Source organism: Betta splendens, chromosome 4 (genome assembly GCF_900634795.4).
Source record: "Betta splendens chromosome 4, fBetSpl5.4, whole genome shotgun sequence".
Lineage (NCBI taxonomy): Eukaryota > Metazoa > Chordata > Actinopteri > Anabantiformes > Osphronemidae > Betta > Betta splendens.
Window position 1 is genome coordinate 19364708 of NC_040884.2, and position 24691 is coordinate 19389398.

Consider the following 24691-nt stretch of genomic DNA (forward strand, 5'->3'; position numbering starts at 1 on the left):
AGTGTTAGCATATTTACATGTAAAATGACGAATGCATAAATAACTTATTTTTAAGGAAATTTATAACTTTAAATTGATAACAGCAGTTTTTTTAGTTACAACAGATGTTTTCAAAACTTCCGATTTATTTCCCAAAGCATACGAGTTTTTATCACTACTACTACTACTACTACTACTACTACAACTACAAAACGCCAATCAAATAATTCAGCAAATGTCATGTGGTTAAACCGTAATGACGTATACGGAAGTAGTAGCATCGGCCATGCCAAAACATTTAGAACCAGGGGCATTTGGACCTAAACGGATTAAAACCTAACTTTAGACCAGGACCACAAAGAAAACTAAATATCAGTTTAATATATGCTAATTAGGAGAAATCGATTGACCTAACTCTGGTAAGTTAAAAGCATGAATGTTTCCTTTTTAGAAACTGGACTGATCATCTTAGATGTTCAAGTTAGACTTTCAGACTATATTCCGACCTGTCTCACTTTCTACTGCTCTCCATCAGTTATAATGCTGTGCATGTATTGGTTGCCTTGACATCCCGTTTTTCTATGTACAGATTGAAACAACATATTGAAAGAGGAAATGTCTATTTTTCCAAAAATAGCTCTGAAGCCTGAAGTCACTGAGTATCTAAAGAGTGTCTTCTTAAACAATGAGGTACGGTTGTGTCTGCTGTGGCTCCAGAACTGTAGTCTGAATGTTTTTTTAAAGGCCAAAGTTAGGAATATCAATGCTTGTGTTCTCAATAGTGTATTTTTGTCTCGTTTAGGTGTTGGCTGCAGTGGGTCATCAGGAGGCAGAAAGTCGTTTCCAAAACCTGCTCGCTTGTCTGTCACATCCTCCCTCGCACACATGTGTTCGGGCCAGCACTCATCTCTCCTCCCTGGAGGATATCCAACACAAACTGGGAGAAGAACTAAGAAAGGTGACTCTTTGTCTCAGCAGGATAGAAGATTCATCATCAACCTAAATCATTGATGGCAGTGTTTTTGTTTTGAAGCAGCAGATGTGCAGTTCATCAACAGTCTCCCAGCAGATTCTTCCGCATCCACAAATTCCAGATGTGCTGCTCCTTCCTGTTGATGGCCCGAGGTATGCCAGGAATGCTGAATCCACGTCACGCACAGCCTGAAATTGCCTTTGTCCTTAGACAAACCCATTTTCATTTGTTAAAATGAGTGCTTTAAGCACACTGAATAGATGTCTGGCACCTTTTGAGACTGTTTTAGAGCTTAACTCGCAGTTATCTCTTCTGTTCACAGACCTGTGAAGCAGCTCAGTTCAGGGGTGGTGGTGGGGGCTCAGTGTGGCAGTGCTGTTCTCAGAGGGGCTCATGTCTTTGCCCCAGGGATTGTTGCCAGCCCTAAGTGTAAGACTGCTTGAGAGGTTTGCCATAAAATTAGTTTTGTGCTAGGAATAGCATCAAATCTGGAATTATTTTATTATATTTTGTTACAATGTCAAGCAAAATGAATATTGGCCTATAAAAGCCAAAAACATGATTAATACAGGACACAACTCTTTTTTTTTTATCTAATCTGTTTTTCTGTTTTAGACATGAAGGCCGGAGATGTGGTTTCTGTCTTCTCTGACCTGGAGGGAAAGTGCACTCGAGGAGCCACAAGCTTCCAGGGCAAGAAGGTGTTTGTGGGAAACGGAGTTGCTGAAATTGACCGTTCCAACATTTTCTGCACAGACAAACCTGTCAAGTAAGTCAATTTGTTTTCTGTCAGTTTTTGACTTTGAGTTGAAAGTATTTGTAGTATTAAGACTTGTATTTTAGAGGTGTTGGTGTTCGGATGTTGGAGCCGCTTTATCAGAGTCCTTCATTCGATGGTGTTCTACCCAGCCTTGTGTTCCTACAGGTATTTATTCTGTTGTATGTTGGATGTCAGTACTTGACTTACAGTATATACAGTACAATAGTCCTTTTATAAATGATCTGGTCTGGGTCACTGTATTTTGTCACTCACCACGGTAAAAAATCACTGTGATGTGCAGAACCTGCCCTCTGTGGTTGTGGGACATGTGCTCGGGCCTCGGCCTGGAGAACGTATCCTTGATATGTGTGCTGCACCTGGAGGGAAGACCTGCCACATTGCTGCACTCATGAGGGATCAGGTATGACCTGTAATGAGGTAATGAACAGGCAGCATCATATACGTATGTACGTAGGACCAGGACACAAATATTTACTTTTTGTTCAAAAAGGTTTTCTACTGTTTTGTTTCTCCACAGTGGGCATGAGATCTAACCCGTCTTTTTTATATCTGTCTCACATAGGGCGAGGTTGTGGCCTTGGACAGGATCAAAAATAAGATTGATCAAATCCATCAAAATGCCCAGATGTTTGATTTGCACAGCATCAAAGCGTTTTGCTTTAATAGCACTCAGGCCGTGAGCGGTGATCCAGCTCAAAAATCTGAAGGTGCCGTTTCACATCAGTGACTGTGTGGTTGATCACATCAATTCACAAGTAAAGCTTTAGTTACTGTGTATATTCCAGGACCTCCCTTCCCTCCTGAGAGTTTTGACCGGGTCCTGTTGGATGCTCCCTGTAGCGGCCTCGGACAGAGACCCAGCATGGCCAACACCTGCAGCCGTAAGGAGATCTGCTCGTATCAGCCTCTGCAGCGCAAGCTATTCCACGCTGTGGGTTTTACAATCTTTCATCTTTCCTTCTTTCATCAGTTTGAGGGTTTATCACATCATATTTATAATAACTCATGTTGTCCAGTAGGTGGTAGCATCGGACAGTTATAGTACAGCTGTGTGACTGAGAATAGAGCTAAACATGAAGTAGCCAAGGTGTTGTTGCTGCTGTTGAAGGGAAGGGACCCGCACATCATGGAAAGTTAAAAAGTGGTTTAGGTCATGCTTAAAGTTGCTGGACACTGCCACCAGTTCCCTCTGATGCGTCCATGGCTGGAATTCCAGCTGTGAATCCATCAGTGGCCACAGGGAGCAACAGTGAGCTGATGCCACACAAAAGCAGAGGGAGGTGCAGAGTTTTCTCATACTTTGTAAATTCACTGTTTCATGTGATCCTTTCACATTATGTTAACATTTTATTACAAGAATACTGATTATAGTGGATTTAATGAGCACTTTTTATAAATACATGTTTGGCTACAGGCAGTGAAGCTGCTCAAGAAAGGTGGGGTTTTGGTGTACAGCACCTGCACAGTGACTCTAGCAGAGAATGAGGAGCAGGTAGCCTGGGCCCTCGATACCTTCCCCTGCCTCACGCTTCAGCCTCAGGTAGAAGGAATTTAGTCATTCATACAGAGTCACAAATGCCTCTAAAGATATAAAGAAACTATGCCAAGTCACGCTCTGGCGCATGTGTTTCCTCCTCAGGAGCCTCACATTGGTGCAGAGGGCATGCTGGGAGCCGGGCTGTCACCTGAGCAGCTGCGTCTCCTCCAGAGATTCAGTCCCGAGCTGAGCTGGGAGCGGACAGACATGACGGCTCCTCTCCCCTGCAGAGCCAACATGGACACCATTGGCTTTTTCATCGCAAAGTTTCTTAAAAACTGACCGTAGGGTTTTTACTTACAGCCCCCACTTGAGACTGTAGACGGGAACAATAGTGTTTGGATTATGACACTCTGTGGGCTTTGATGGGCCAGTGTTGACAAAGACGCTGACTGTGCTGTTTAGAGCATCTGCCTCTTTGCAGCTGCTCTCTAAAACTGCAGGCCATATACGGATAAGCCCTATAAACGCCGAGGGGCAGGAGAGAGAGAGAGAGAGAGAGAGAGAGAGAGAGAGAGAGAGAGAGGCAGAGGGAGGGTGGGGGGCGTGAGGGGATGGAGACTGAATGAGAATTGGCAAATGCAGCAGTGCCGGCGTCGCCATAACAACCGTGACGACACAGCTGCCATGGTGACGGTGAATTCGGCGGATCAGGAAGTAGCGTACAGAACGGGGTCATGAGGTATTAACAATTTAGTGTCTCAGTAAAAGTGGAAACAAGAGGCTTCTAATTAGTGTTTCTGCTGCACGTGCTGCAGTTGGACTCTGTACTGTGTTTTCAAATTCATAAAGTACTTTCGAGTTGTGTTTCTTTGTTACATTGATTTGTTGTTCTAAATACTAGAACTAGTACAGTAGTTAAAAAGCTACATTACTATTACTGCATGTAATTTCAAATTCCTAATGTTTATTAAGCAAAAGGACACCTCTTTGCTGCAGCGCAAGTGTATTTTTTGTGACTTTGGCGACATTAAGTCTCGCATTAAACCGGCTGCGTCTCGGCCTGTGTCTGTGTGTGGAGTACCAGCTTCCTATTTTAGACGCATCCCCTCAGCCCTGTCCTTTATGTGGATGTTGTCATGACGACTCAGGAGGCAAGCCGGTGAGTCTACCTCAATTTTTCAGTGGAGTTTCAGATGACTATTTATAGAGGCAGCTTCCTTCTGTGGTCTGGGTCTTCTGACAAAGTGCACATCAAATTCCTCTCACCCCGTGCCAGTCCTTAGTGGCCAACTTTATTCTTTATATTTATGCAATATGTACATACACATGTACACTGTTAAAAAAAACCTGCGTTGCTACCAATGTAGCATAGAATCGGAGAGGTTTTGTAATGACAACTTGTCAGGCAAAAATGAAAGTGAGGAGATTGGGTTGGTTTGTAAACAGAGGCGAGTGGACTCGTATTTCTTTATCACCAATATCTGTAATTAAACACATCATTTTGGGGGGCAAGTTCAAAGCCCATCACTCTGCATTCCACAGGTCCTGTGTTTCAGTCCGAGGAGGGAACATGAGCCAAAAAACCTCCTCTGGTAAACATTCATTGTGTGGATGCACCTTTTAATGTACAGTGAGAAACACAGAGGAAAAAACAAATAAAAATTCAACCATTTAGAAAAAAGGGGTGAGACTAAGAAGATGACCCTTCATCGTGTTTTGGTAGCAGACCTACAGCAAGTTTCATATCAAACTGTTTCACTTCACCAGTGTGAATCAGTGAAAATGCAAAATCGACGTTACAAAATGTTTCTGCACCCATACAAAGAGAACAGTACTGCATGTCAGAGAGAAGGTTGTTGTAGAACTCATCTGTCTTGTAAGGCAAGACTAAGGTGCACCTCGACGGAGGCATTAGTGTGATGGAACCAAATGTCTGAACCCACCGGTGCAGTATCAAAAGAGGAGCCGAGCCTCAAATGATGGAGAGAGAAAACGTGACATGTTGGGAAATGCACTGAAGTGTTGTCTCACACACGGCACATGGACATTTCCTGTATTCCTCTGTCTGCTAAATGCAAAGGTAATAACAACCAGCGGCAGTTCTGCATGTTTAAGATCTCCATTAAAAACTAAGACTGAGCTTCATGACTTCCACAAAGACAGAAGTAGTTTTAGGACTTGTGTGTTCAGCTGAAAATGTTATAGCTATTGTTCATGTGCAACTCTCAACAGACGAGTGAATTTCCCACATTGCCAAACGATTACTCGGAAAACTGAAAGGGTTTCTGCAAAGAAGCAGGCAAACTTATGTGGTGGGTTAACGCTGGTAGTCAACCCCTGCAGTAGTCTGACAGAAAAAAATGATTCAAGTGCTAGCAAGCAATAATAATATTAATAAAAAATAAAATTAAAATGCTAATCACAGAAAGCACAGCTCAGTACAGAAAAAATTCTGCTTTTGTGTCATGCTTTATCAAACACAGTTTTAAAATATTCAAGAATATTCATGCATATCCACACATAAACAACGTCTATGCATAGATACACACATACGTTAATATTTATATATTTGTATCTATGTCATCAAAATCCTGCCACTGAAAAAGATGCAACAGCATTTACAAAGGAAGTGTACATAAATAGGACGCTGTGGTTCAGGGTTTAGCAGCACGACGGGAGCTTCAGGAGGATTTTGGTCTGTCACTGGTGGATGTAGGAGTCTCTGGCCCATTCCCCCGCCTCACCCCTCTTTTTGGGAGCCACCTCTCCCTCTCGGTCCCTGTCTCTGTCCCGGTCATAGTAGTGGTGGTGGTGGTCTCGTGCCGGCCGGTGGTGGTGGTGGTGCGAGCGCTGCTTGTTGCGCTCGTTATGGTCCTGCTCGCGCTCCTTGGAGCGGTGGTGTCCGGCGCCGTGGCCGGCGTCGTCCGCCGCGCCGCGGTGATGGTGGTGGTGGTGATGGTGGTTGTGGTCCCGATGGGGCAGTAGCTCATAACGCTGTTGCTGCTGGGGGTGCCCCTCCCCTACATCCTCGTCTTCCTCCTCCCCCTCCTCCTCCTGGTGGAGGTGCTTAGTGCGTGGCTCGGCGTAAGCCGAGTCCTTGCTCTCCTTGCTCTCCTTGCTCTCCCGGCTTTCTCGACTCTCCCGGCTCTCGGGGGTCTCCGAGTCCAAAGTCTCCTGTCTGGAGAGTCCTTTGGCTCGACTGCTGTGGTGATGGTGGTTGTGGTGCTCAGTTCTAGTGGAAGACGACCGGTGGTGGACGTGCTGGGCTCTCCTGGAGGTCTCTGTCCTTGGGGGCCTCTCCTCCTCAGTGCCCTCAGCCTCAGCGTCGGGCTGGTCCTGGCTCTGGTGGTGGTGGTGGTGGTGGTGATGGTGCTGGTGATCCTCTTTGGAGCCCTTCCTCTCCACTAACGCTTTGTCTCCTTTCTGCTCTGTAGTGCTGGCCTAAAATCAGTCAAATCCATTAGTCAGTGTGAGAGAAAGAGAACTGAGGCACAGCAAAACACACAAAACTCCTGGATATTAAGAACCACATCACACAGGTGATTCCAGACCATATACGTTTTTATGCTCACACACAGCAAATGTCACACTTGAAAACACACACTTGCTTCAGTGTGGACCTGGATCCAAACATGGATGAAGTTTCAAAGGTTTGGTTTCTCCTCAGGGGTTACTGGCACCATGTCATTCAAAGCCACAGCACACTCACCACAACAGTAATTACATGTCAAGCTTATTCCTGCTCCTCATCATTATCAAGGTTCTCCTCGTTTTCAGTCTTACATGTCCCATTGTGATGGCAGTGGATGAAGAGAGGGTACAGATGAGGGTCATTTTATTAAACCCAGGCTTTCATGGATCTGAATTGCCTCCATCTCTAGACGTCCTCACCCATCATCCACTCAGTACTCGTACCTGCACACCCAGCACCTGGTCTGGGCTGGAGGGAAGCGTTGCTAGTGGTTCGTCAGAGGGGCTAGAGCTGGTGGGGTGAGTGCTTCTCCAGTAGGCCTCTAGATAATCAGCCATGTGCTCACACGCGTCCTCCAGCTGGTTCTCATCGAGGATGATGTCAAACATCTCCTGAAAAAGAGAGAAGGTACCAAAGGAGTATAACAAGATGGTGCTGGGGCACATTTCATAATACGAGACTTGTTCTAGGACTGAAAACAAAGAGATTATACTAATCTGTAGGCATACAGAATTTCCAAAGCTCCATTAGAAACTGAGCTGGACTGAGTAAACAGACATAACTCTGGGGAAATCTTCATCACAAAGTAAAAAGTGTTATCAAAATTAAGTAGAATCTGTACATCTCTAAAACTAAGCAGATTGCGGAAGAATAGAAACAAAACTGGCAGGAATAAAAGAAAGATTTCAAAATCTGACTTGAGACTAAAGTACTATCAAAAAGCAGAAATGCTGGATTCCATTCAGGGATGGTGTGGGTCCCCCGTGGACACTTACAGAGGGGCACTGAGCCAGCTTGTCGGCAGCCACCATCTGGACGTTGAGGTGTTTGGCCTGAGACTTGCCTCTAGACTTGATGAGCCGCTGCAGCACCTGAAGGCAAAGAGGTTTTGTTTAGGACAAGATGGTTCAGCTACCATCAAGAATAATTAAGAATACTCTTTCTACTTTGATTTCAAGCTCATATCTATGCATTTTTTCATCACTTCACTTCAACTTATGTCTCCCATTGACATGGCCGTACTCACTTTCGGGGAGGTGATCTTGACGTAGACTATAATGGGGGCGAGAGAAGTCTTTGCCAGCTGTGATGGGTGATTGATGGTGTCAGCATCCAGGATCACCAGCTGTAACGTCCGCGCCAGCTCGAATATTCGTTCAATCTCACTCTGGACTTCAGCTGAAGGAAGAATAATCATTTTATTGTGAAATATCACCATCTCCTAAGAGCTGGTAGAGAGATGAACACAGCCCGGTGCAAAGAATTCCTTGAAGCAGACCAGAGAACGCGGCGGCGGGATGCGACTGTCTCTCAGCGGTGTGTTTCATCTTTATTGCTCAGACTATAATAAAACTTAACAGCATGCTCTTTAATTAGTTATTGTCAACTCATTATAACTTAGAGCTGCAAGCTGTCCACTAACACCTCCAGATTTGTCAGACTTCTTTACTTATAACTTTTTTACTGTATTGTCTTTTTAACACTTAGTGGCTTTTTTGTTCTGAGTCTAAATAGTGCTATAAATACTTTATGTACTTATCAATTGTGGCTTGAATAACCTGCCTGAAAGAGGAACATGTTACTGCTAACACAGAGTGACTGTTACATCACACAACCCTCACTCCAACAGACGATGTGACTGTAAAAGCAATCCTACTGGCATCACAGCAGGGCAAAGTCCCAATCTGAGCAGAATTGTGGCTCAGCTTCATGACTCTCAGTCACGACCAAGTCTGAAGTAAACTGATAACATGGGAACATTCCAGTCTAACAGCTCATTTAGATGATGACTGAGTCACAATGTCTCAATTTGCTGCTAAAACACGCCGGAGGGTGAGATAACTCAACCTGGTTCCTGTGCTGAACTCTCCTTAATTCAGCGTTTAGCCAATGTGCCTTTGCATTCAATGTAGTTTACACTGAAAACAAGCCAGATCCTTGCTTGTTTGGCAGGAACATAAACAAGCGCCAAGTGCCACTCAACTTTATATAAAAGCTCTAATCCTCAGTGATAATACATCCTTAAATATAAGGCGGTGGAGCTTTGTCTGGATTGTTTCCTCCGGCAAAAAATGAAGCTTTTGATAAAGGTCAAATCATCAGGTTTAAATGTGATTTAGGTTATTATGAAACATTTACATATTGTCTAAGTCATTACATTCATCTTGCTTACTTCTAGTTACTCTGCAGCAGTCATTGACTCCTTCTGTTGATACACAGCAGAGATTAGGTCCGTTTAACTCTATCTGTTCTGCTCTAATTGCGTTCAAACTCAAACCAACCTCAGTCAAATCAGCATTTCTTAAACCTGTCACTGAGCCGTTCCTGACATCAAACGTCGGCCCGGGCACTTATCGCTACCGCCGTCAGGAGTTGCTTTAATCGCTTCCTTCCGTGTCCACACAAGCTTATGAATCAAAACACCAGATGTTGACGGCAGCGTCCTTGAAACCCAGACTTACCCAGGTTTGAGCGTGTGTTGGAGCGCTCGATGATGGCGTGCTTGCTGGGATTGTTGAGGACCGAGCGTTTGGCGAGAGAGATGTCTGCCGTGACCCGAGTGATTGATATTCTAAACCAAGGCACAAGAACAACAGCTGCTTAACAAGACAATATTTATTCATGGGCAGAAAAACTCAAATATACTTCTGTCTGTGAATTGGTTGCCTTAATGAAATCACGTGTCTCCTTCAAAATAAGCGCTAAGCTCAGTGCACCTACACCCGACAGTGAAGAGCCCAATTTGACATTAACAGGACGCTAAGACGAACATGTTGGTTTGCTTTAGTTGATCCATGTTTATAGAACAGGGCTCAGAAGGGAATAAACAGCATTGTCTGGAGCTGCTGATTTGAGTGGATCTAAGCATTGTGTAACTTCGTGGCCTTTCTTTCTGGACGGGTGGATGGACTCTGCAGTGAATAAGGAGAATCCTGCTCTGCTCTAGGGCCTGCTATAGCCTATTAAGGACATGGAGAGGGGCTATTTAAAGCAGCAGCACGCATCTCTGGGCCAAACAAACTTGTTACACACTCCCTCGGGTAACCTCAGGAGGCCGATAAATACCAGTGTATAGAGTTGGAGGGAGGCAAAGAATGAGGAAGGAAGCAGGATGAGGGTATTTTACCAGACCACGAGGAACCTACCTTCCTTCAAATCGGTGTTTTAAAAAGTCAAACAGCGCTTTTTGCATCATGTCTGTCACCTGTGCACAGGAAATTCACATGATAAAAGAGAAACGATTCACTGATAAACTCCCAGAGGAGCGACACAGACAGCGCTGTGTTTGAAATGTGGAAGGCTTTGATGCACCTCGTAGCCCTTCAGTGACGGTCCAACCAGAACCACGGGCCGCATGGAAGGCACAACGTCGTATGGAGGAATGTGTTCCGCCTTTAGACGGGGCAAGAAAAAGGGAAAACAGTTGCACTCGCTTATGGAGACAAAGGTAAAGGGTCACCATCACAAACCACTCAACCACGAGGTGAACAGCTAAAAGCACTGGAACATTGTGAACTATGAGATGAGAGGGCTCAGCACAAGCAAGAGCGAGCTTTGAGTTATAATAGACTTGGCAGTTTGGGTCAAATGTTTATAGGCGGCTAAATGACAAAGTCAGCGTCTCATATCATGGTTCTGATGTCACCGGGCAAAGAGGGAACTAAGTCACAGGAAAGTTAGTCAGAGAGGAGAAAGAAGTAGACCGACGAAAGCTACGACAGGAGCACTTATAGTGCTCGGACCAAGTGGGAGCTCAGTGTGTGAAACGGCTTTAATGAAAGGTTTGTAAAATATCCCTGGGTTAAAAACTGCTGAACCACAATTTGGCACCTTCTGTATTTTCCATTGCCTTTGAGCTAAGATAAGCTAAACTAAGCTAAGCTCGACAAATCTACATTTGCTGTCGCGGTGTTTAATCTCCTAACGCACCTCATGGTGAGTTCCTTTTCAGCTGGGGCTGTATGTGATGCCAGAATGTTTTGTGTAATTTAGGAAACGTTTGAACTGTTTGTGCACACTCTTCAAACATCCTCTGGAGGAGTGTCTGCCTCTCTGAACCTGATTCCGCTGTAGGTCCAGGGCGTGTGTGTGAAATATGGATCCTGAAGGGCATAAAAATGCTCTGAAGCTCTGACTCCTTCCTCCTTCATTCACCAAGCCTGATATTTGCATCCATCAGAGTTATTTATTGTCATTATATCAATCGCTCCATATTTGTCCTAAGGTTTAGACTCCTCTCTCAGTCTGTTATGACCATGACAAGTGCTCCAGTAGCCTGTTTTCCTCTCTTCTTCACTTGAAACATTTCCTCTGTGTATTCTGACGTCATCGGGTTCCCACTGGGGTTTGTGGGAATTGATGCATGCTTCTGCTGACTAATGCAGGAGTATTAGGAGGTGGTGGTTCTGCTCTCAGCAGCTCATTTAAACCCTGGATTAGTTGGTCGGTGTAATTGTGAGAAGAATCAATAAAGCAGCGTTTGACTGGCGTAAAGATGCCGCTTCGAAAGGTGTTCACAACCTGAGGTCTCACAAAGTCAGGATCACAAGCTCACGCACGAACACGTAATATGACAACCGCAACGCACACAGGGCAGGGGCAGTGAGTAGGGCGGGAGGTCAGTGCAGTCTCTGCAGAAGAACCACATAAAGACAGAACAGCTGAGACCAGAGGTCACCCCCCCCACGGACCCCTGCTGAGCCGCTGCACTACAAAGCACGACTTACCGACTTCTGCTTCTGCTTAGCTGTGGTGAGACGGAAGAGGAGAGAGAGAGGTTAAGAACAGGCACGCATGCTAACGGCCGGGTGTGTGTGGGCAAACAGGACGGGCGCCGAGTGAGGCCGAGCAGCCGCAGGCACGTGAGTCACAGGCGAGCGGGCGGACGGGCGGAGAGGAGCGGGCGAGGAAGCCCAGAGTTTACCTTCTTAAAGAAGGGCATTCGTTTCTCTTTTGCTAGGGGCGACATGACAGTGTTTGGACTGGCTTTAGGGGAGCGCAGGTTGACGGGGAGCTCATTGTCCTCAGGGTCTAAGCCTGTGGCGTCTATGTCAATGGCTACGCACACAGACAGACAGGAGCACCGTCACACAGCTGAACACAGGAGGTCACAACTACCGGGCGACACCTCAGCAGACAGGCGCAGGATGTCGCTGATGACACGTGCAAGAGTGCGGTTATGACCATTTATACATGTGAATGGCAAAAACGAGGAAGTCTAAGTTGTACCTTTAACTCGAGTACAGTGGGTAAAAGTTACACAACTTGAAACAACTTGATGCTTTTTCACATTCTCCGGTTCAGCGACTTACCAGATGAGGGAGGAGTAGATTTCCGCGAATTAGGGACCACGTCGCCTAAACTAGAAGACGAGTTTGCTCCCAATTTACTGAAAGAGAAAAGACCTTTACTGCTTTATCAACAGAAACAAGTCTGAAACAAGTCTTTCTGTCTATTGATGAAGACCTTCTACCTGGAGTGGAACTTGCCCTGCTTGGCTCTCTGCTCCTGGAGGATTCGAGTGTTCTCAAGCTTCACCGGACTGGGAATGAATCCGATTTCACAGCCTTCTTTCACCAGGCGTCCTATCCACCAGTCGTTGTTAAATTTCTACACAAATAAACACAATTGCCCCATTGTGGGATGAATAAAGTCTATCTTATTTTATCTTAATTAAACAAAGCAGTTTTAACTACTATCCCTTCCTCTTGGTTGTCACCTTCCCCTTTCCCACCCGTCGCTCCCTGGATGGTGTGCTGCTCACCTCTTTGACGTGGAGGAAGTCTTTCGCCTCAAAGGAGACGGCCATGCCCGGCACGGGCACGTCATCGTCGTGGCACGGGTTGTAGTAGACATTTGTGCGAACGGCAAATGCAACAGGTTTGGTCTGGAAGGCGGAAGAAAGACAGGACATGAACGAACGCGTGAGGCTGTGTGGTTTGGTTCTTGTCTAATCTAAACATAAGATTATATCCAGGAACGGTGCAGCTGCGGCACAGCAACGTGTTCATCTGAAGCCATCACCACTCTGACACCAGTAAAAAGGACTCTTGTTATTTGTTTACAAACCGTTCATAAATCAATCCCAACGTTTCTTCCTTCCATCGCGTTGCTGCAATAAGTCCTGTACATAAAACTCAACACAGGCTATAAAATACAACTAATTTCTTTACAAACAGAGATATTTTTGCACAAAGCGAGAACAAATCTCCTCTGCCCATAGTGACCCAAACATTTGGACAAAAACACTTGAATACGATTCAATGAGGTCACATCGTGAACAAGGCCAGAACCATATGATCACAAACTAGATTTTAGTGTTGCAAAACTACAATATTGTAACATAACCCTTTAAGAATTACATAAAATGCTTTTGGACATAATCTTGGAGACATCCTGTTGGCATGTGGTCATGCCCTCAACCAGATTACATTAGTGCTGCCTTTGACAGAGGCTGACTGAGAGCCAAAGCGAATGCTGAGGAATGTGGCTTACACTAATCTCCCAGAGGAGACCTGCACACTAAATATTTACCTGCAAATGAAAGGGAACAAGTTGAGGGGAACGGCGTATGATATTCAGCTGGAAGCTTTATTAAACCCAAAGGGTCAACGCTTCAATTGAGTGATTTAGAATACAGATTTAAAAAAGAAAAAGAATAAATGCACAAAGACGTTGAGCTGATTCAGTTCAAGCTGGAAAACAGGAAGTGAATGTAATTACTTAATTAGCTCTCCTGACATAACTTCACACGATAAAACACAAGTGATTCAAGGTACAGCTGATCTGTTGGAGGTTGAGGCTGTGCAGGTAGCATGATGCTAACAATAAATGCTGTAAATAAAAAAACAATAATACAAACCTTTGGGAAGCTGAGATGAACTGATTAGCTGATTAGTTGAGCGTCTAAGCTGCTTTAATTAATATTTTAATGTGTGTATCCATAATGACAGGAGAATGGCACCAAGAGTAATATTATCCTGCCACTGCAGCTCTGTGGGGAGTTGGAATTTTGCTCATTGTTAGGCTGCTCAGTTTCTTTCACGGAGTCATTGTTCCGTACAGTGTTGGTGTAGATCTATTTGCATGGTGCAAAAAGAAGAAACATCGCAGTTTCACAGGATCACAGGGAAAGAAGCCGAGACTCAAAGTGCGATGACTGTAAATCTGAGAGCTCAAGAGTAAAGATAAGGTGAGCGTGGCTGGATTTGCCTGGTGGCCTGGATGTAACTGCTCCTCGAAACCAACAGGCAACGACAGTCAGAGACGATCAGTCCTGCAACAGCTTTCGCTAAATCCTCATTTAAATACAACATATGTGAAGAGACTATGATGAACTGCGAGGGATTATGGAAATAATACATTAATGCAGTCCTCATTTCCCATCCGCAGACAACAACGTGAGTGCTCTGCAGTGTGATGACTATAGCTGGACGTGTTCCTTCTGAAGCGATGGTCCAACCCACTGTCTGCTGTGCTGGGACCTATAGAGGACAGCGTGCCCTTGCTGTCGAGTCACATGGTTGCAGGAAGGTGCGAGGTCTATTAGTATGTAAGTAAGTGTGGTTCCTCAATTGTCTCATGGAACGCTGCCTCCTTCCTCCCTCCCAGCTGCCCTGATCGTTTATATCCAAGATGGGGGACTGTCAGATGAAGATTTCTAGGCCTAATGATGTTTTACAGACTTGTAATGAAACCTGTAATATCCCAACACGCTGCCAGGCATCACTAATGACTCCTGGATGTGTACATGAAGTGGCATCGCCGCTAAGGAATATCTGCACAACGTACTCATACTGCTGCTTCTTACATAACACTGGGCTTCATTATGGATGCTATGCTGAGTGAAGGGGAAAAGACAGAGGGGATGGGTTGGAGGGGGGGGGGGGGGGGGGGGGGGGTAATAGATGGAAACTAGGATACAGGACAGCAAAAAGTGGGCAGAGAAGGAAGTAGTGGAAGAGGTGAAAGGAGGAGACATAGATGAGGCACAACCTGCTGTAAAGAAGCTGTGCGTGTCGCTGGAGCCCCTGGGAGCCGGCGCTAAGGAACACAGCCAATTAACAGCACATGATGCTCGTCGCAGTATCGCATCACTCCATGAATTTTTCATGAGGAAGCACCAGCGCTGTCTTCTCTGAGCTTACACCTGTGCTCGCTGATGCCACGAAACATGCCACGGGCTCCTTGTTATACAGCAAAGTGAAAATCAATAGCATGCTCGTGATGCTCAGATGTGAAGCCACAGTCAAAACAAAAGTCAGCTTTTGTCGACACATAATGAGATTTAAAGACCTTTTCCATCAACTATTTGTGTTGATAATATAAAGCAGCCAAGACAAGTGAAGCAAACGTACCCACTGGCCAGAAGATCGCAGCTTTGAGTCACAGACTGTAGTTCAGCTTTATATAGATTGTAAAATGACTTTGAAGTGCACTCAGGCCTGTCGCTGGCGCTGGTTTTATCATAGGAAACCTACAATCTGATCTTCCCTAAGCAACTGAAAATAATACAGACCAACAAGTTGAGGTCTAGTTTTAGAACACACTCAGAGCTTCAAAACTCTGTGTTTTAGATTAGTATCATCAACCTACAGATGATACGTCAAAATGCTGCTCATTTCAGCTTCAAAACTGTTTAGTAACAACCTACTGTAAAGCAGGTTTCTGTTGAGCCTTTCTCTGCCTTTTAAAGCCCTCGTTTTAAATGTCTCATGATGTTTTGGGTCGTTTCCTCAGACTCGCTCCTCATCACTGAAGACACAGTCAGCGTGTGAAATCGGTGCGGTGCGCCTTTAAGGTTAATTAGAGACAGCACGCAATGAATACGTGTCTAGAAATCTAAGAGGCAACGAGGAACTGTGCACACACTACAAGCAGCAAGCGTCCTCCCACTACTTACAAATATCAGTGGTATGTCAGTGAAGTAGTTGAATTAGTGCCCATGAAGGCTCACAGTCAGAGAGTCTGCACTTCCTCTGACCCCAGCCTGCTTGTTTTCTGGTGGCTAGGCCACAGAGCAGCTATTTTTTACTAGTCATCTGTCATGTTAAATGCCAGCACGGGTAATCTATGCTAGGTTATCTATAAAGCCAACTTATCTTTTTAATTAGTGAGCCGGAGAGGGTGACTCTGGAAAATAACAGCATAGATCTGCCAGAATGATCCGTCTTTGCCAGCTCGGAGCTGCACCGAGACGCTGCAGGAGGAAAATGTCTGCTTGAACGGATGGATAGCCCACAGCCCTGAGCTTTGCAGCTAATAGGAGACTAGATGTTATAGGCACTAAAACATTTTTAGACCCTTGCTTGAATTAATATGCAACAATTGAAACACTTGGAGCTTTCCAGCGAGCTGTGAAGCAGGAAGAGAACAGCTGAATTATTCCACAGATCAAAGGCATGGACCTCAGTAGAGCCGGAGATTTGAGCGATTCTGCAGGAAGTGAGCTCTGATTGCGATTCCTGCCGCGCAAAGCCTGGTCCCGCTCTGCCGTTCATGTGTTTGTTTATGTGCTGCTAATTGTGGCCCAGAGCAGAGCAGGCGAGGCCCGGCTCCGATAAACAGCGACGCCGAGCCCTACAAGGCCCCTAACCTCTCACATCAGCAGGTCCTGCAGCCCCTCGTTGCTCTGGGAAACTAGCTGAAGTCGGCTGCAATGTCCTGCTTGTATTACACCGGGTCCGTCTTGCAGCATCGGCCACTGATCTTACTCCAGAATCAGTCGACAAGTGTAATTTACTGGGATTATTTCACAGCGAAGAATGAGAGGAGAGGTGAACTAAGGTAAAAAAAAAACAATAAAACACACAGAAAGCTTGGTCAGACTGTTCTCTCTCTCTCTCAAGCAGCAAAGTTACTTAATGTTATAAGACTACAAGAAATGTGTGTAGACCTATTAATAGAGAGAAAAAAGGAAGCAGACTCAACTTTTCAACATTGAATAACAAACAGACCAGTAAACAGTTTACATGACTGTTTGGTTGATGCCAGCTAATATTGATTCAAGCATAATAAACCAGTTTTGTCTGTACAAACACATCTTTTATACACTGGACATCCCATAACTCTAACCATCAGCATCTTTATTCAGCCACTACTGATCGCAACTTTAACCCCAAAACCCCAAAAGAAACGCCACCATGAACAGGTGGTGTTTCTCAATTTGCAATGAACAAGTGGCTGCACGCTTGTTTCATTCGATTATTAGCCGATCAACACTCCTTGGAAGCCACACGCAAGGCTCCTGTTCGGCTTCTTCTGGGAGAAGAGTTCCTTCGCAAAAATGTCACGCAAAAGTAAAATGCAAACATTTCCAACTGCAGCTCCTTCAGCGAGCTGTCAGAAACCAGCAAACAAAGGCAGCGGGGAGCCGCAGAGGAGCCCAAACAATTAGAAAACACTAAAACATCTGTGAGTGACGTGTGATCACAACAGCTGCACTGTGACAAAAAAGTGCTGCAAGTCAGACACTAAAAACATCTCTGTAAAAGCAAAGCAGACCGGGACTGAGACGCAAAGGGACAACATTCACTGGGAGATGAGAGGAAATGCAGAAGGTGGCGCCGCTGTGTCAGGTGCTGCATTCACAGGTCATTAGACAGAAAAAGCAACAGGAGGCGGACGAGGGCAAAGTGTAAAAGAGTTTGAAACACTGTGATAGTGCAGTCTATAAGTCCAGAACACAGGCCCAGAAGAGGACGAGGCCACGTACAAACAGGCGTTAATCACTGGCCCCGTCTCCCGTGCTCTGAACCGTGACCCGGCTCCATCTGCTCGTCCACGAAGGCCGCGTCCCAGCAGGTGGGACCGGACACAGTGACCCTGCAGGGTTTGGGATACCCACCTTGGCCTTGTCGAGCTGTGCTTGAGCCTGTCGCTCTGCCTCTCTGCGCACTGCCTCCTTATCCTCCTCCAGGGACACATCGGAGTCTGATGGACGGCTGGTGTAGGAGTCGGCCGAACCCTGGGAAGACACAAAGGCTTCAGCTCATGCGTGCGACCGTGGATTGGCAGCTTAAGACGGACGGGATGACGCAGGGGACAACTTCATCTGACCACTGCCACGTTCAGGTCTGACGCTTGCATAACTCACTATGCAGACGCCCACACAGGCCGAGGCGTTAAACCGTCTGCAGACGCCTTGGATTATTTCATTAAAGAGCAAACGGTGCTGTGGATACAACAACCTCCTGGGCTGCAACGAGCCCAGGAAATCACGAGCTGATGAGACAGTTCCTCTGTTTGGGAGATAGTTGCCAAAGGACACAAATAATTTTTCCGTAGAAACACATAACCAGCAGCTCTTCTTCTATCTTTAGCCCTCTCTGAGCTGCTGGCCAGATTTGTGGCGACCCCACTGTGACGTTCTCTGGGGGGAAACGCTGACGAACGGCAGGTCCTGCTGCGCCCTGTGTGACGTACGGCTCAGGAAAACAAGCCGCCTCACATGCTCGGTGACCGCCTTCCTCCCTCCTCAGCGCAGCGCACTGGAGCTCAGCGCCGCTCGCCACCGCCACACGGCATGAATGATTGATAGAGAAGAGCTCGCGCGTGATGGTTGGACAGAGGAGAACATGGGACACATGCGGAAGTCTCAAACAGAGCAGCGGAATGTGTGCAAACTGTGTTAACACAGCAACATGATGCATTTTTGTTGATTCTATTCTAGTCTATATATGTATGTATACAAATTGGATAAAATTATATTGTCATTGTTTATATTTATTTAATCATCAATAAGATTTTTGTAATTACATTTTTATTAGTAGCTCTTCTTGTTCCCTAAAATAAAACATCATAAAATATAAACACAAATGTGAGAGAAACCTTAATAATTTACACACTGCATTGGAAAGGGGACCAACATTTGCATAGAAACTAGATCCACTTCCTGCTTAAGATCAAACCATTAATTAATCTAAAGCGTGATGTTTGACTAAAGTTAAGGCAGTTTGCACATTATTCTTCTACCTGTACGCTACTATGCCGCCCACACAAGGGCTTTCATTCATCTCACTGCACCATTACATTCTGCTGTCTGGGTTAAAAATAGCCTCTCTCACTCTGGGCTTGATTTGAATTACTCAGCCGTCACATACATACAAAGCAGGATCATGCATCTCGCTGCTCTGCACCTGCATGTCACCGGACGTCTGCGCGGAGACGCCACGACTTCTGTGCAAACACAAGGTTATTCACACCTATGTCCTTCATCTAGACATCCCGCCGCGCGTCAGTCGCCCCTGCTGCTCATCCTCCCTCCTCTCTACCTGATATGAATAACTCATTCCAGGACCAGCTAAGTAACTGTACCCACGGGCTGCTTCAGCTGCCATCACATCCAGCCATAAACAACCACCAGAACCGTCCGTCGTACGTTTGGTGTCAGTGCATGTGACATTGAAAAGCTCAGGTGAACACACCTGCACTATTCTCATTAATTAGCCAGGTCACGACTAGTGATGAGGCGTGATCAACAGCATGGTCCCGGCGGGTCAGGAGGAAGTGACATGGAGCCGACAATAACATCATGACCAGGCGAGACATGCCACAGACTGATGGATGCGCCAGTGCCTCACACACACACAGACACACACACACACACACACACACACACACACACACACACACACCTTCACCATGTGAACATACTCAAAATGTGCTTACACAGGCATCGGAGCTCTTGACGCGACCTCCCTTGGCTCGTTTCAGCAAGCGGATCCAGGTGGCCTTCATCAGCCACACTGGTCATTCAGTGTCCTGAGCCACTGCCCCCCCGCTACTGCTACGACTACACCTGACTGCGCCGCTGTGGTCACCTTGGTACCAGCGCTGCGGCTGTGCTCACCGCTCTGGCTACAGGTACGTTCAGCGCCGTGGCTACATGGACGGCCGGTTCCCGTTACGCCTCGGCTGTGAACGCTGCCGTCATCTCTGGATAAATAAATAGCTGTGGGGTCGGAGCTCCTCGTGTCGCTGCAGCGCCCGCTCCTCCTGCTGCCGCTGCCGTTGCCGATGATGGGGAATCCACAGGAGCTCGCCGCCCCGCGCATAATCTCAGCAGCTCTCTCTCCCCGTCCGCCCCGGTCTCCTTGACAGCCCAGCGAGTGCTCAGGCCGCCGCCGCAGGTGCCGAGGCTCACTCCCAGCGCGAGTCAGGTGGTTGCCGTGGTCCTCATCCTCTCCTCCCAGCTCAGGGCTCCTGCCTGCTCCTCGTTCCTCCGCCGCAGCCTCCCCGCGTCGCGGTGCTGAGTGCGAGTCTCCTCCCGACGCCGCCGCCTGTCAGGTGCTGCGAGCAGCCTCGTCCTCTCAGCCTGTCAGCGTTTGTCCTGCACGCCTCCTCCCACCAGCTCCCGGCGCTACTTCAATGCTTCTGCCGCTCCGTCTCCGTCTCCCCCCTCCCTCCCTCTCCTCATCCTCCTCCTCCTCCTCCTCCGTCACTCCCCTCGTTTTTTTCCCCCTCCGTTACCCCTCACGGTCGATCCATCTGCTCGTTGTGTCTCTGCAGTGATCGGTGCTGGGAAGCGCATGTGCTTGTGAGTACTGTTTACTGTCATGTGTCAGCTGTGCATACTGTGTCGTCTGTTTATAGCTCAGACAAACGGACGTCACATCATACCTTCTTCGAGGGGAACAGCTTGTTTTGGATCTAAATCTGCCTCATTTTACAGCTGCGTCTGCTCATTTATTCCCAATAATAATTCATGCAGTGATTCTCACCGGGAGGAATTAAATTTCAGGAAGCCAAAAATTATTTATGCCCCCACTCCGTTGTGAGATTCAGCATTTAATTAGAACAGAGAAACTAAAGCATTGACACAAGCAATGCTGGCACATAGTTATAGTACAACTTTCATCAGTATATGGGAACAGGGTTTGTTTCATATTACTCATTTCCAAACAATTCTGCACAACAAAAAAATGCACAAATTGATTAATTAAGTTACATTCCAATGTACAATGTCATATCGCCAGTTGCTATTAAGCAGCAAATCGTGTGAGGACAAATGAGAATAATTACTGCAATATTAAAAATGTCCCATCTTTCGAAGAGCCTTATTTACATCCTGCTGAATGATTAGTCTAAACGTTTTTCCTGGCCTTGCTGACGCATGCTGCTCCTACGGTTCACCGGTCCCAAGGACGGGCGAGGTCAGAGGGGTCAGGGGTCGGCTTGTGGGATCAGCGGTTTAAAATGAGCCTGCTGGTTTAAAAGCAGCAGCCAGTCCCTGAGGTGTAGCTCAGAGGATGACATGGTAATCAGCGATGCTTATTATTTTCAATCGCTGACACACCTCCACCTGCTCGGGGTCAAGAAAAGCAGCTTTAAAGCAGAACAACTTGCTGAGAAGTCCTCTACATTCATCAAGCTCCAACAGCAGGGGAACAAAACTGCAGCCTCCCAGTTTTTTTCCATAGTGAAAGGGTCACATATGGTTCAATAGGGTGGTTTGACACTAGCCTCCAGAGCTCACAGGGCACAGATGTTCTGAATGTGCAGTGATGGAGCCGGGAGAGGAAGCTTGTGGAGCCGCGCTGACGAACACTGGCACCGACAGAAAGAGCCTCGGGCCGCGCGACACGACTGTCCTCTAGACCCGCTGCCACACTGATACCAACAGCACTGTCACCCACACAGGCCACTAATAATAATCCAAACGCAGTATGACCGTCCCTCGATGCAGCAGACTGGGAGCTACAGATCTGATTAAGCAAACAGGGATCTGATTTCAGCCTCAAAGACGACCCTGGTTTTAATCCTGCCTGACGCTAGGAGCACAGGAACACTGATCCTGGTACAGGGCCATTAACTGTCTTTAAGATTGTTTAACTCTGCCTCACTGGCACCACGGGGGCAGAACAGGGGAAATATCGGAGAGGTGACTGTCCTCCATCGGTCGGCGAAAGAGGGATGAGGAGGGGGATCTGTACATCGCTCCTACAGTATTAATCCATTTAGACGGAGGTTCCTGCTGGGAGACCACAGATGACCTCTACGCAGCAGCGGCTACAGTACGTTAGGAAATGACAAAACTGGAGGCTGCGAGTCAGAAGTCACACGCTGTCCTCTATGAAGTCATGAAGAGGAAATGCATGTGAGCTATAACGTGCCGCCGTTGTCAAGGAAACCTTAATTCATTTTCATTGTACAGTACCACTCTTCCTCCCCTACACGCTGCCTCTCTTCCTGTGATGCTCAGCCACAGTGAACACTCGCAGCCCAATGATGCTCCCTTTCCTCCAACTCTTCCTTTTCTCCTATTCGCACTTCTTTTCACGTCCTTTCACTGCTTCTCATCTCGCCCTTTTGTCTGCTCCTTCCATCCATCTCTCAAGAGATTTCCAGCTGCCTGGACTTTCTTGCTTTCATCTGAGGGAACGGTACTGTCTCTTCTAGTCAACTGCTATTAGTAATCGGAGATAAGCACATTTGTGCTAAAGCATAGTAAAGTGCAAAATATATGTTTGCACTTTACTTTAATATATGTTTGACTGCTATTCAACTGCTATTAGTAATCGGAGATAAGCACATTTGTGCTAAAGCATAGTAAAGTGCAAAATATATGTTTGACGTTGATTCTGAACACATCAGAAGTAGTAATCTGGGGTTCTGGCTGATGGACTGTAGCTATCTGACATCAGGCTGAGTGAACGTGGTAGTGGGTCGAAGGCTTGGCCTGACCTGCTCCTGGCTGGAACCAGAGCTCCTTTCTCCTCAGCCATCTGTCCATCACTGCCGCTTCACACAGCGCTCCGCAAGTCAATGAAAGCATCCATCCCCCAAACAGACACTGTTTGGGTCTGCTTCGTCAAAACAGAGCCACCGAGCCGAGAATGAACGATGTGTGACTGCCACAAAGGAGGGCTGCTAATATTTACCACAGGAACAGAGGAATGTATACGAAGCGCGTGAAGGATGCTAAAGAGAAACAGATACGCCAATATGTTCCTGACAGCAAAGAAAGAGTGTGTGAAGGAAGGGAGGAGAGAGATAAAAGGGAAGGAGGAGTAATTATCCCCTCGGCGTGGACGGCCCCATGGACGTCAAGGTGACACTGACAGGCCAATGGAAAAAAGTGCTTACTCAGCGTTTCGCGAGCCAGCGCATTAGATAAGTGCCTCTCCCCATTGAGGTGATGGACCCTCTGTCCATCACATGACTGGATCCCCTGACGCATGATGGCGGAGGGCACCCACGTGGCAGCAGTACATTGCATCTGGACTGTTGTGCATTATGGTGGTTTGCAAGCTTGTAGCTGCTGCAGACGTGATGTGACAGGAAGTTCACAACGCCGAAATGAACTGAAGGGCAGCACAAAGTCGTCAGCAGAGAGCAGGTCACAGCAGCATGTTAATTACAAAACGATTATTAGTAAGATATAGTAGTGATGATCTGCATATTTTGATTCCAAACCATTTGCGACTCTTGTAACGTTTATTTAAGTAGCATGAAGGGGGAGAGCCACGCTCACATTCTGTTATTTTGTGCTCGTGTCATCAATATTCTGGCGTTTCACGGTGTTTGAAGCGGACTGTGGATGATGGATGAGGAGAGGCGGAGGGAGCAGAGCGAGCCGCTAAACGTCTTCAGCCGAGCAAAACGCAGCATCCTGCAAAGTGGACTGTAAAACGATTTCATTTATTTTAGCTCACACGCTGATAAATTATGTACTGAGGAACGAATTGTGATTCAAATAAGAAAAAAAAATGAGCTTGTTGCCAGAGAGGCCCGGGGATTTCCCAGATTAAAAACAAAAAACCTTATGATAAACATGTCCTGTTATGAATATATCTGAAATAAGAAACTCAGTTCGTCCTGTGTTGCTGCAAACCCCTCAGTATATGTGACACATACTCCATGAAAGGACACAGTAGGTGTAGTCTGTCAAGCTGCACGGAGCCAAGAGTCGAGCAGGTACAATTCAAACAAATCATCCACACAATCCTTTCATTTCCCAACAAGTGCCTGTGTGTCAAAGAGCGCACAGAAACACCAGCTATTAGTCACTTATTTCAGACTGTGCTCAGGTTAATCCGTTAACATGCGGTCTTCCCTTTGTGCTTGCTTTTAAGTGCTTTATAAATTCCACCTCTGCCCAAATCCACATTATGAACTACCTGTGAGTGAGATATTCAAAATATGGCTTCATTCCATTTGCCACTCCATCAAGACATTTAGTAAGAAGTAAATGATATTTACCCTAACATTTTAAAATCCATCTCTACGGCCACTTGAGATGCTTAAGATGTGATACTTTGCAATATGATGAAGTATGATGTAATAAATCAGAATTTAAAACACATTGCAGACAAAATCAGTGATACATATACTGCAATTTATAATGTATTAGTACAACAATGTTCAGTGGCTTAAATCATTTGGTGACGCGTTTCTGGACTAATATTTTCAAAACTGGACAATTAGTCGTAATAAAATAGTGATTAGTGATGCATGTATGGATTTTACTATCACACATTAACAAGAAGTAAAACTGAAGAGTTTTTAAAACACTAAAAAAACCCTTAATGGACCTGATTCATTCATTTGCAGGCAATAAGTTCAAAGGAGGTCAAAACCATGTTTGGCCCATGTGTTAGTATTGCTTTAATGTCTTGTGTTGCTCTTCGTACATAAAGCCCCAAACTCATTACGGCTCCAGAGTCAGTGTGCAAGTTTGGAAAGACTACGAAAAAAAGGGAGCGCATGATTATGGCCCTTTAAGTCCTGCTCTAATAACCTAGATTCTCTTGCAGCACAAGCCCTTCCTCTTTGTTCAGACGGAGA

At 46.1% G+C, this 24691-nt stretch overlaps 2 protein-coding genes across 13 annotated transcripts in view; one reads left to right on the forward strand and one right to left on the reverse strand.

The window, feature by feature from the left end:
* Positions 1-224: 224 nt before the first annotated feature.
* nsun6 (NOP2/Sun RNA methyltransferase 6) lies at positions 225-4077 on the forward strand. Of its 5 annotated transcripts, none has more exons than XM_029147260.3 (12): positions 232-398; positions 569-669; positions 782-937; positions 1013-1104; positions 1275-1381; positions 1568-1721; positions 1796-1877; positions 2014-2133; positions 2296-2440; positions 2519-2664; positions 3148-3273; positions 3373-4077. In XM_029147260.3, the coding sequence occupies exons 2-12, from the start codon at positions 595-597 to the stop codon at positions 3550-3552; spliced, it is 1383 nt and encodes a 460-aa protein (XP_029003093.1). In that variant the 5' UTR covers positions 232-398; positions 569-594; the 3' UTR covers positions 3553-4077. The 5 variants fall into 5 exon arrangements, 3 of the variants coding, with proteins under 3 accessions (XP_029003093.1, XP_029003094.1, XP_029003095.1); XM_029147261.3 differs by having other exon boundaries at positions 233-398; positions 1016-1104; XM_029147262.3 differs by having other exon boundaries at positions 234-398; positions 617-669; positions 1016-1104.
* Positions 4078-4475: 398 nt separating this feature from the next.
* Positions 4476-24691, reverse strand: part of cacnb2a (calcium channel, voltage-dependent, beta 2a) — a 39092-nt gene continuing 18876 nt past the window's right edge. For 4 of the 8 annotated variants that reach the window (XM_029147250.3, XM_029147253.3, XM_055508096.1 and 1 more), the window contains 12 exons: positions 17751-17870; positions 12669-12791; positions 12378-12514; positions 12217-12293; positions 11829-11962; positions 10217-10297; positions 10051-10109; positions 9367-9476; positions 7932-8083; positions 7681-7776; positions 7129-7296; positions 4476-6654 (listed from right to left, as the gene is read on the reverse strand). In XM_029147250.3, coding sequence (XP_029003083.1) covers positions 5914-6654; positions 7129-7296; positions 7681-7776; positions 7932-8083; positions 9367-9476; positions 10051-10109; positions 10217-10297; positions 11829-11962; positions 12217-12293; positions 12378-12514; positions 12669-12791; positions 17751-17870 — 1998 coding nt within the window. In that variant the 3' untranslated portion in view covers positions 4476-5913. Of the gene's footprint in view, positions 6655-7128; positions 7297-7680; positions 7777-7931; positions 8084-9366; positions 9477-10050; positions 10110-10216; positions 10298-11631; positions 11652-11828; positions 11963-12216; positions 12294-12377; positions 12515-12668; positions 12792-17750; positions 17871-19573; positions 20289-24691 lie in introns of those variants that run through there. The other 4 variants (XM_029147252.3, XM_029147256.3, XM_029147251.3 and 1 more) reach the window with 3 other exon arrangements.

Coding starts and splice junctions, on each gene's coding strand:
- nsun6 (XM_029147260.3), top strand. CDS start 595: ATGTCTATTTTTCCAAAAATAGCTCTGAAGCCTGAAGTCACTGAGTAT. Junction 1,105..1,274: donor CTTCCTGTTGATGGCCCGAG/GTATGCCAGGAA, acceptor TTCTGTTCACAG/ACCTGTGAAGCAGCTCAGTT. Junction 2,134..2,295: donor CTGCACTCATGAGGGATCAG/GTATGACCTGTA, acceptor TGTCTCACATAG/GGCGAGGTTGTGGCCTTGGA.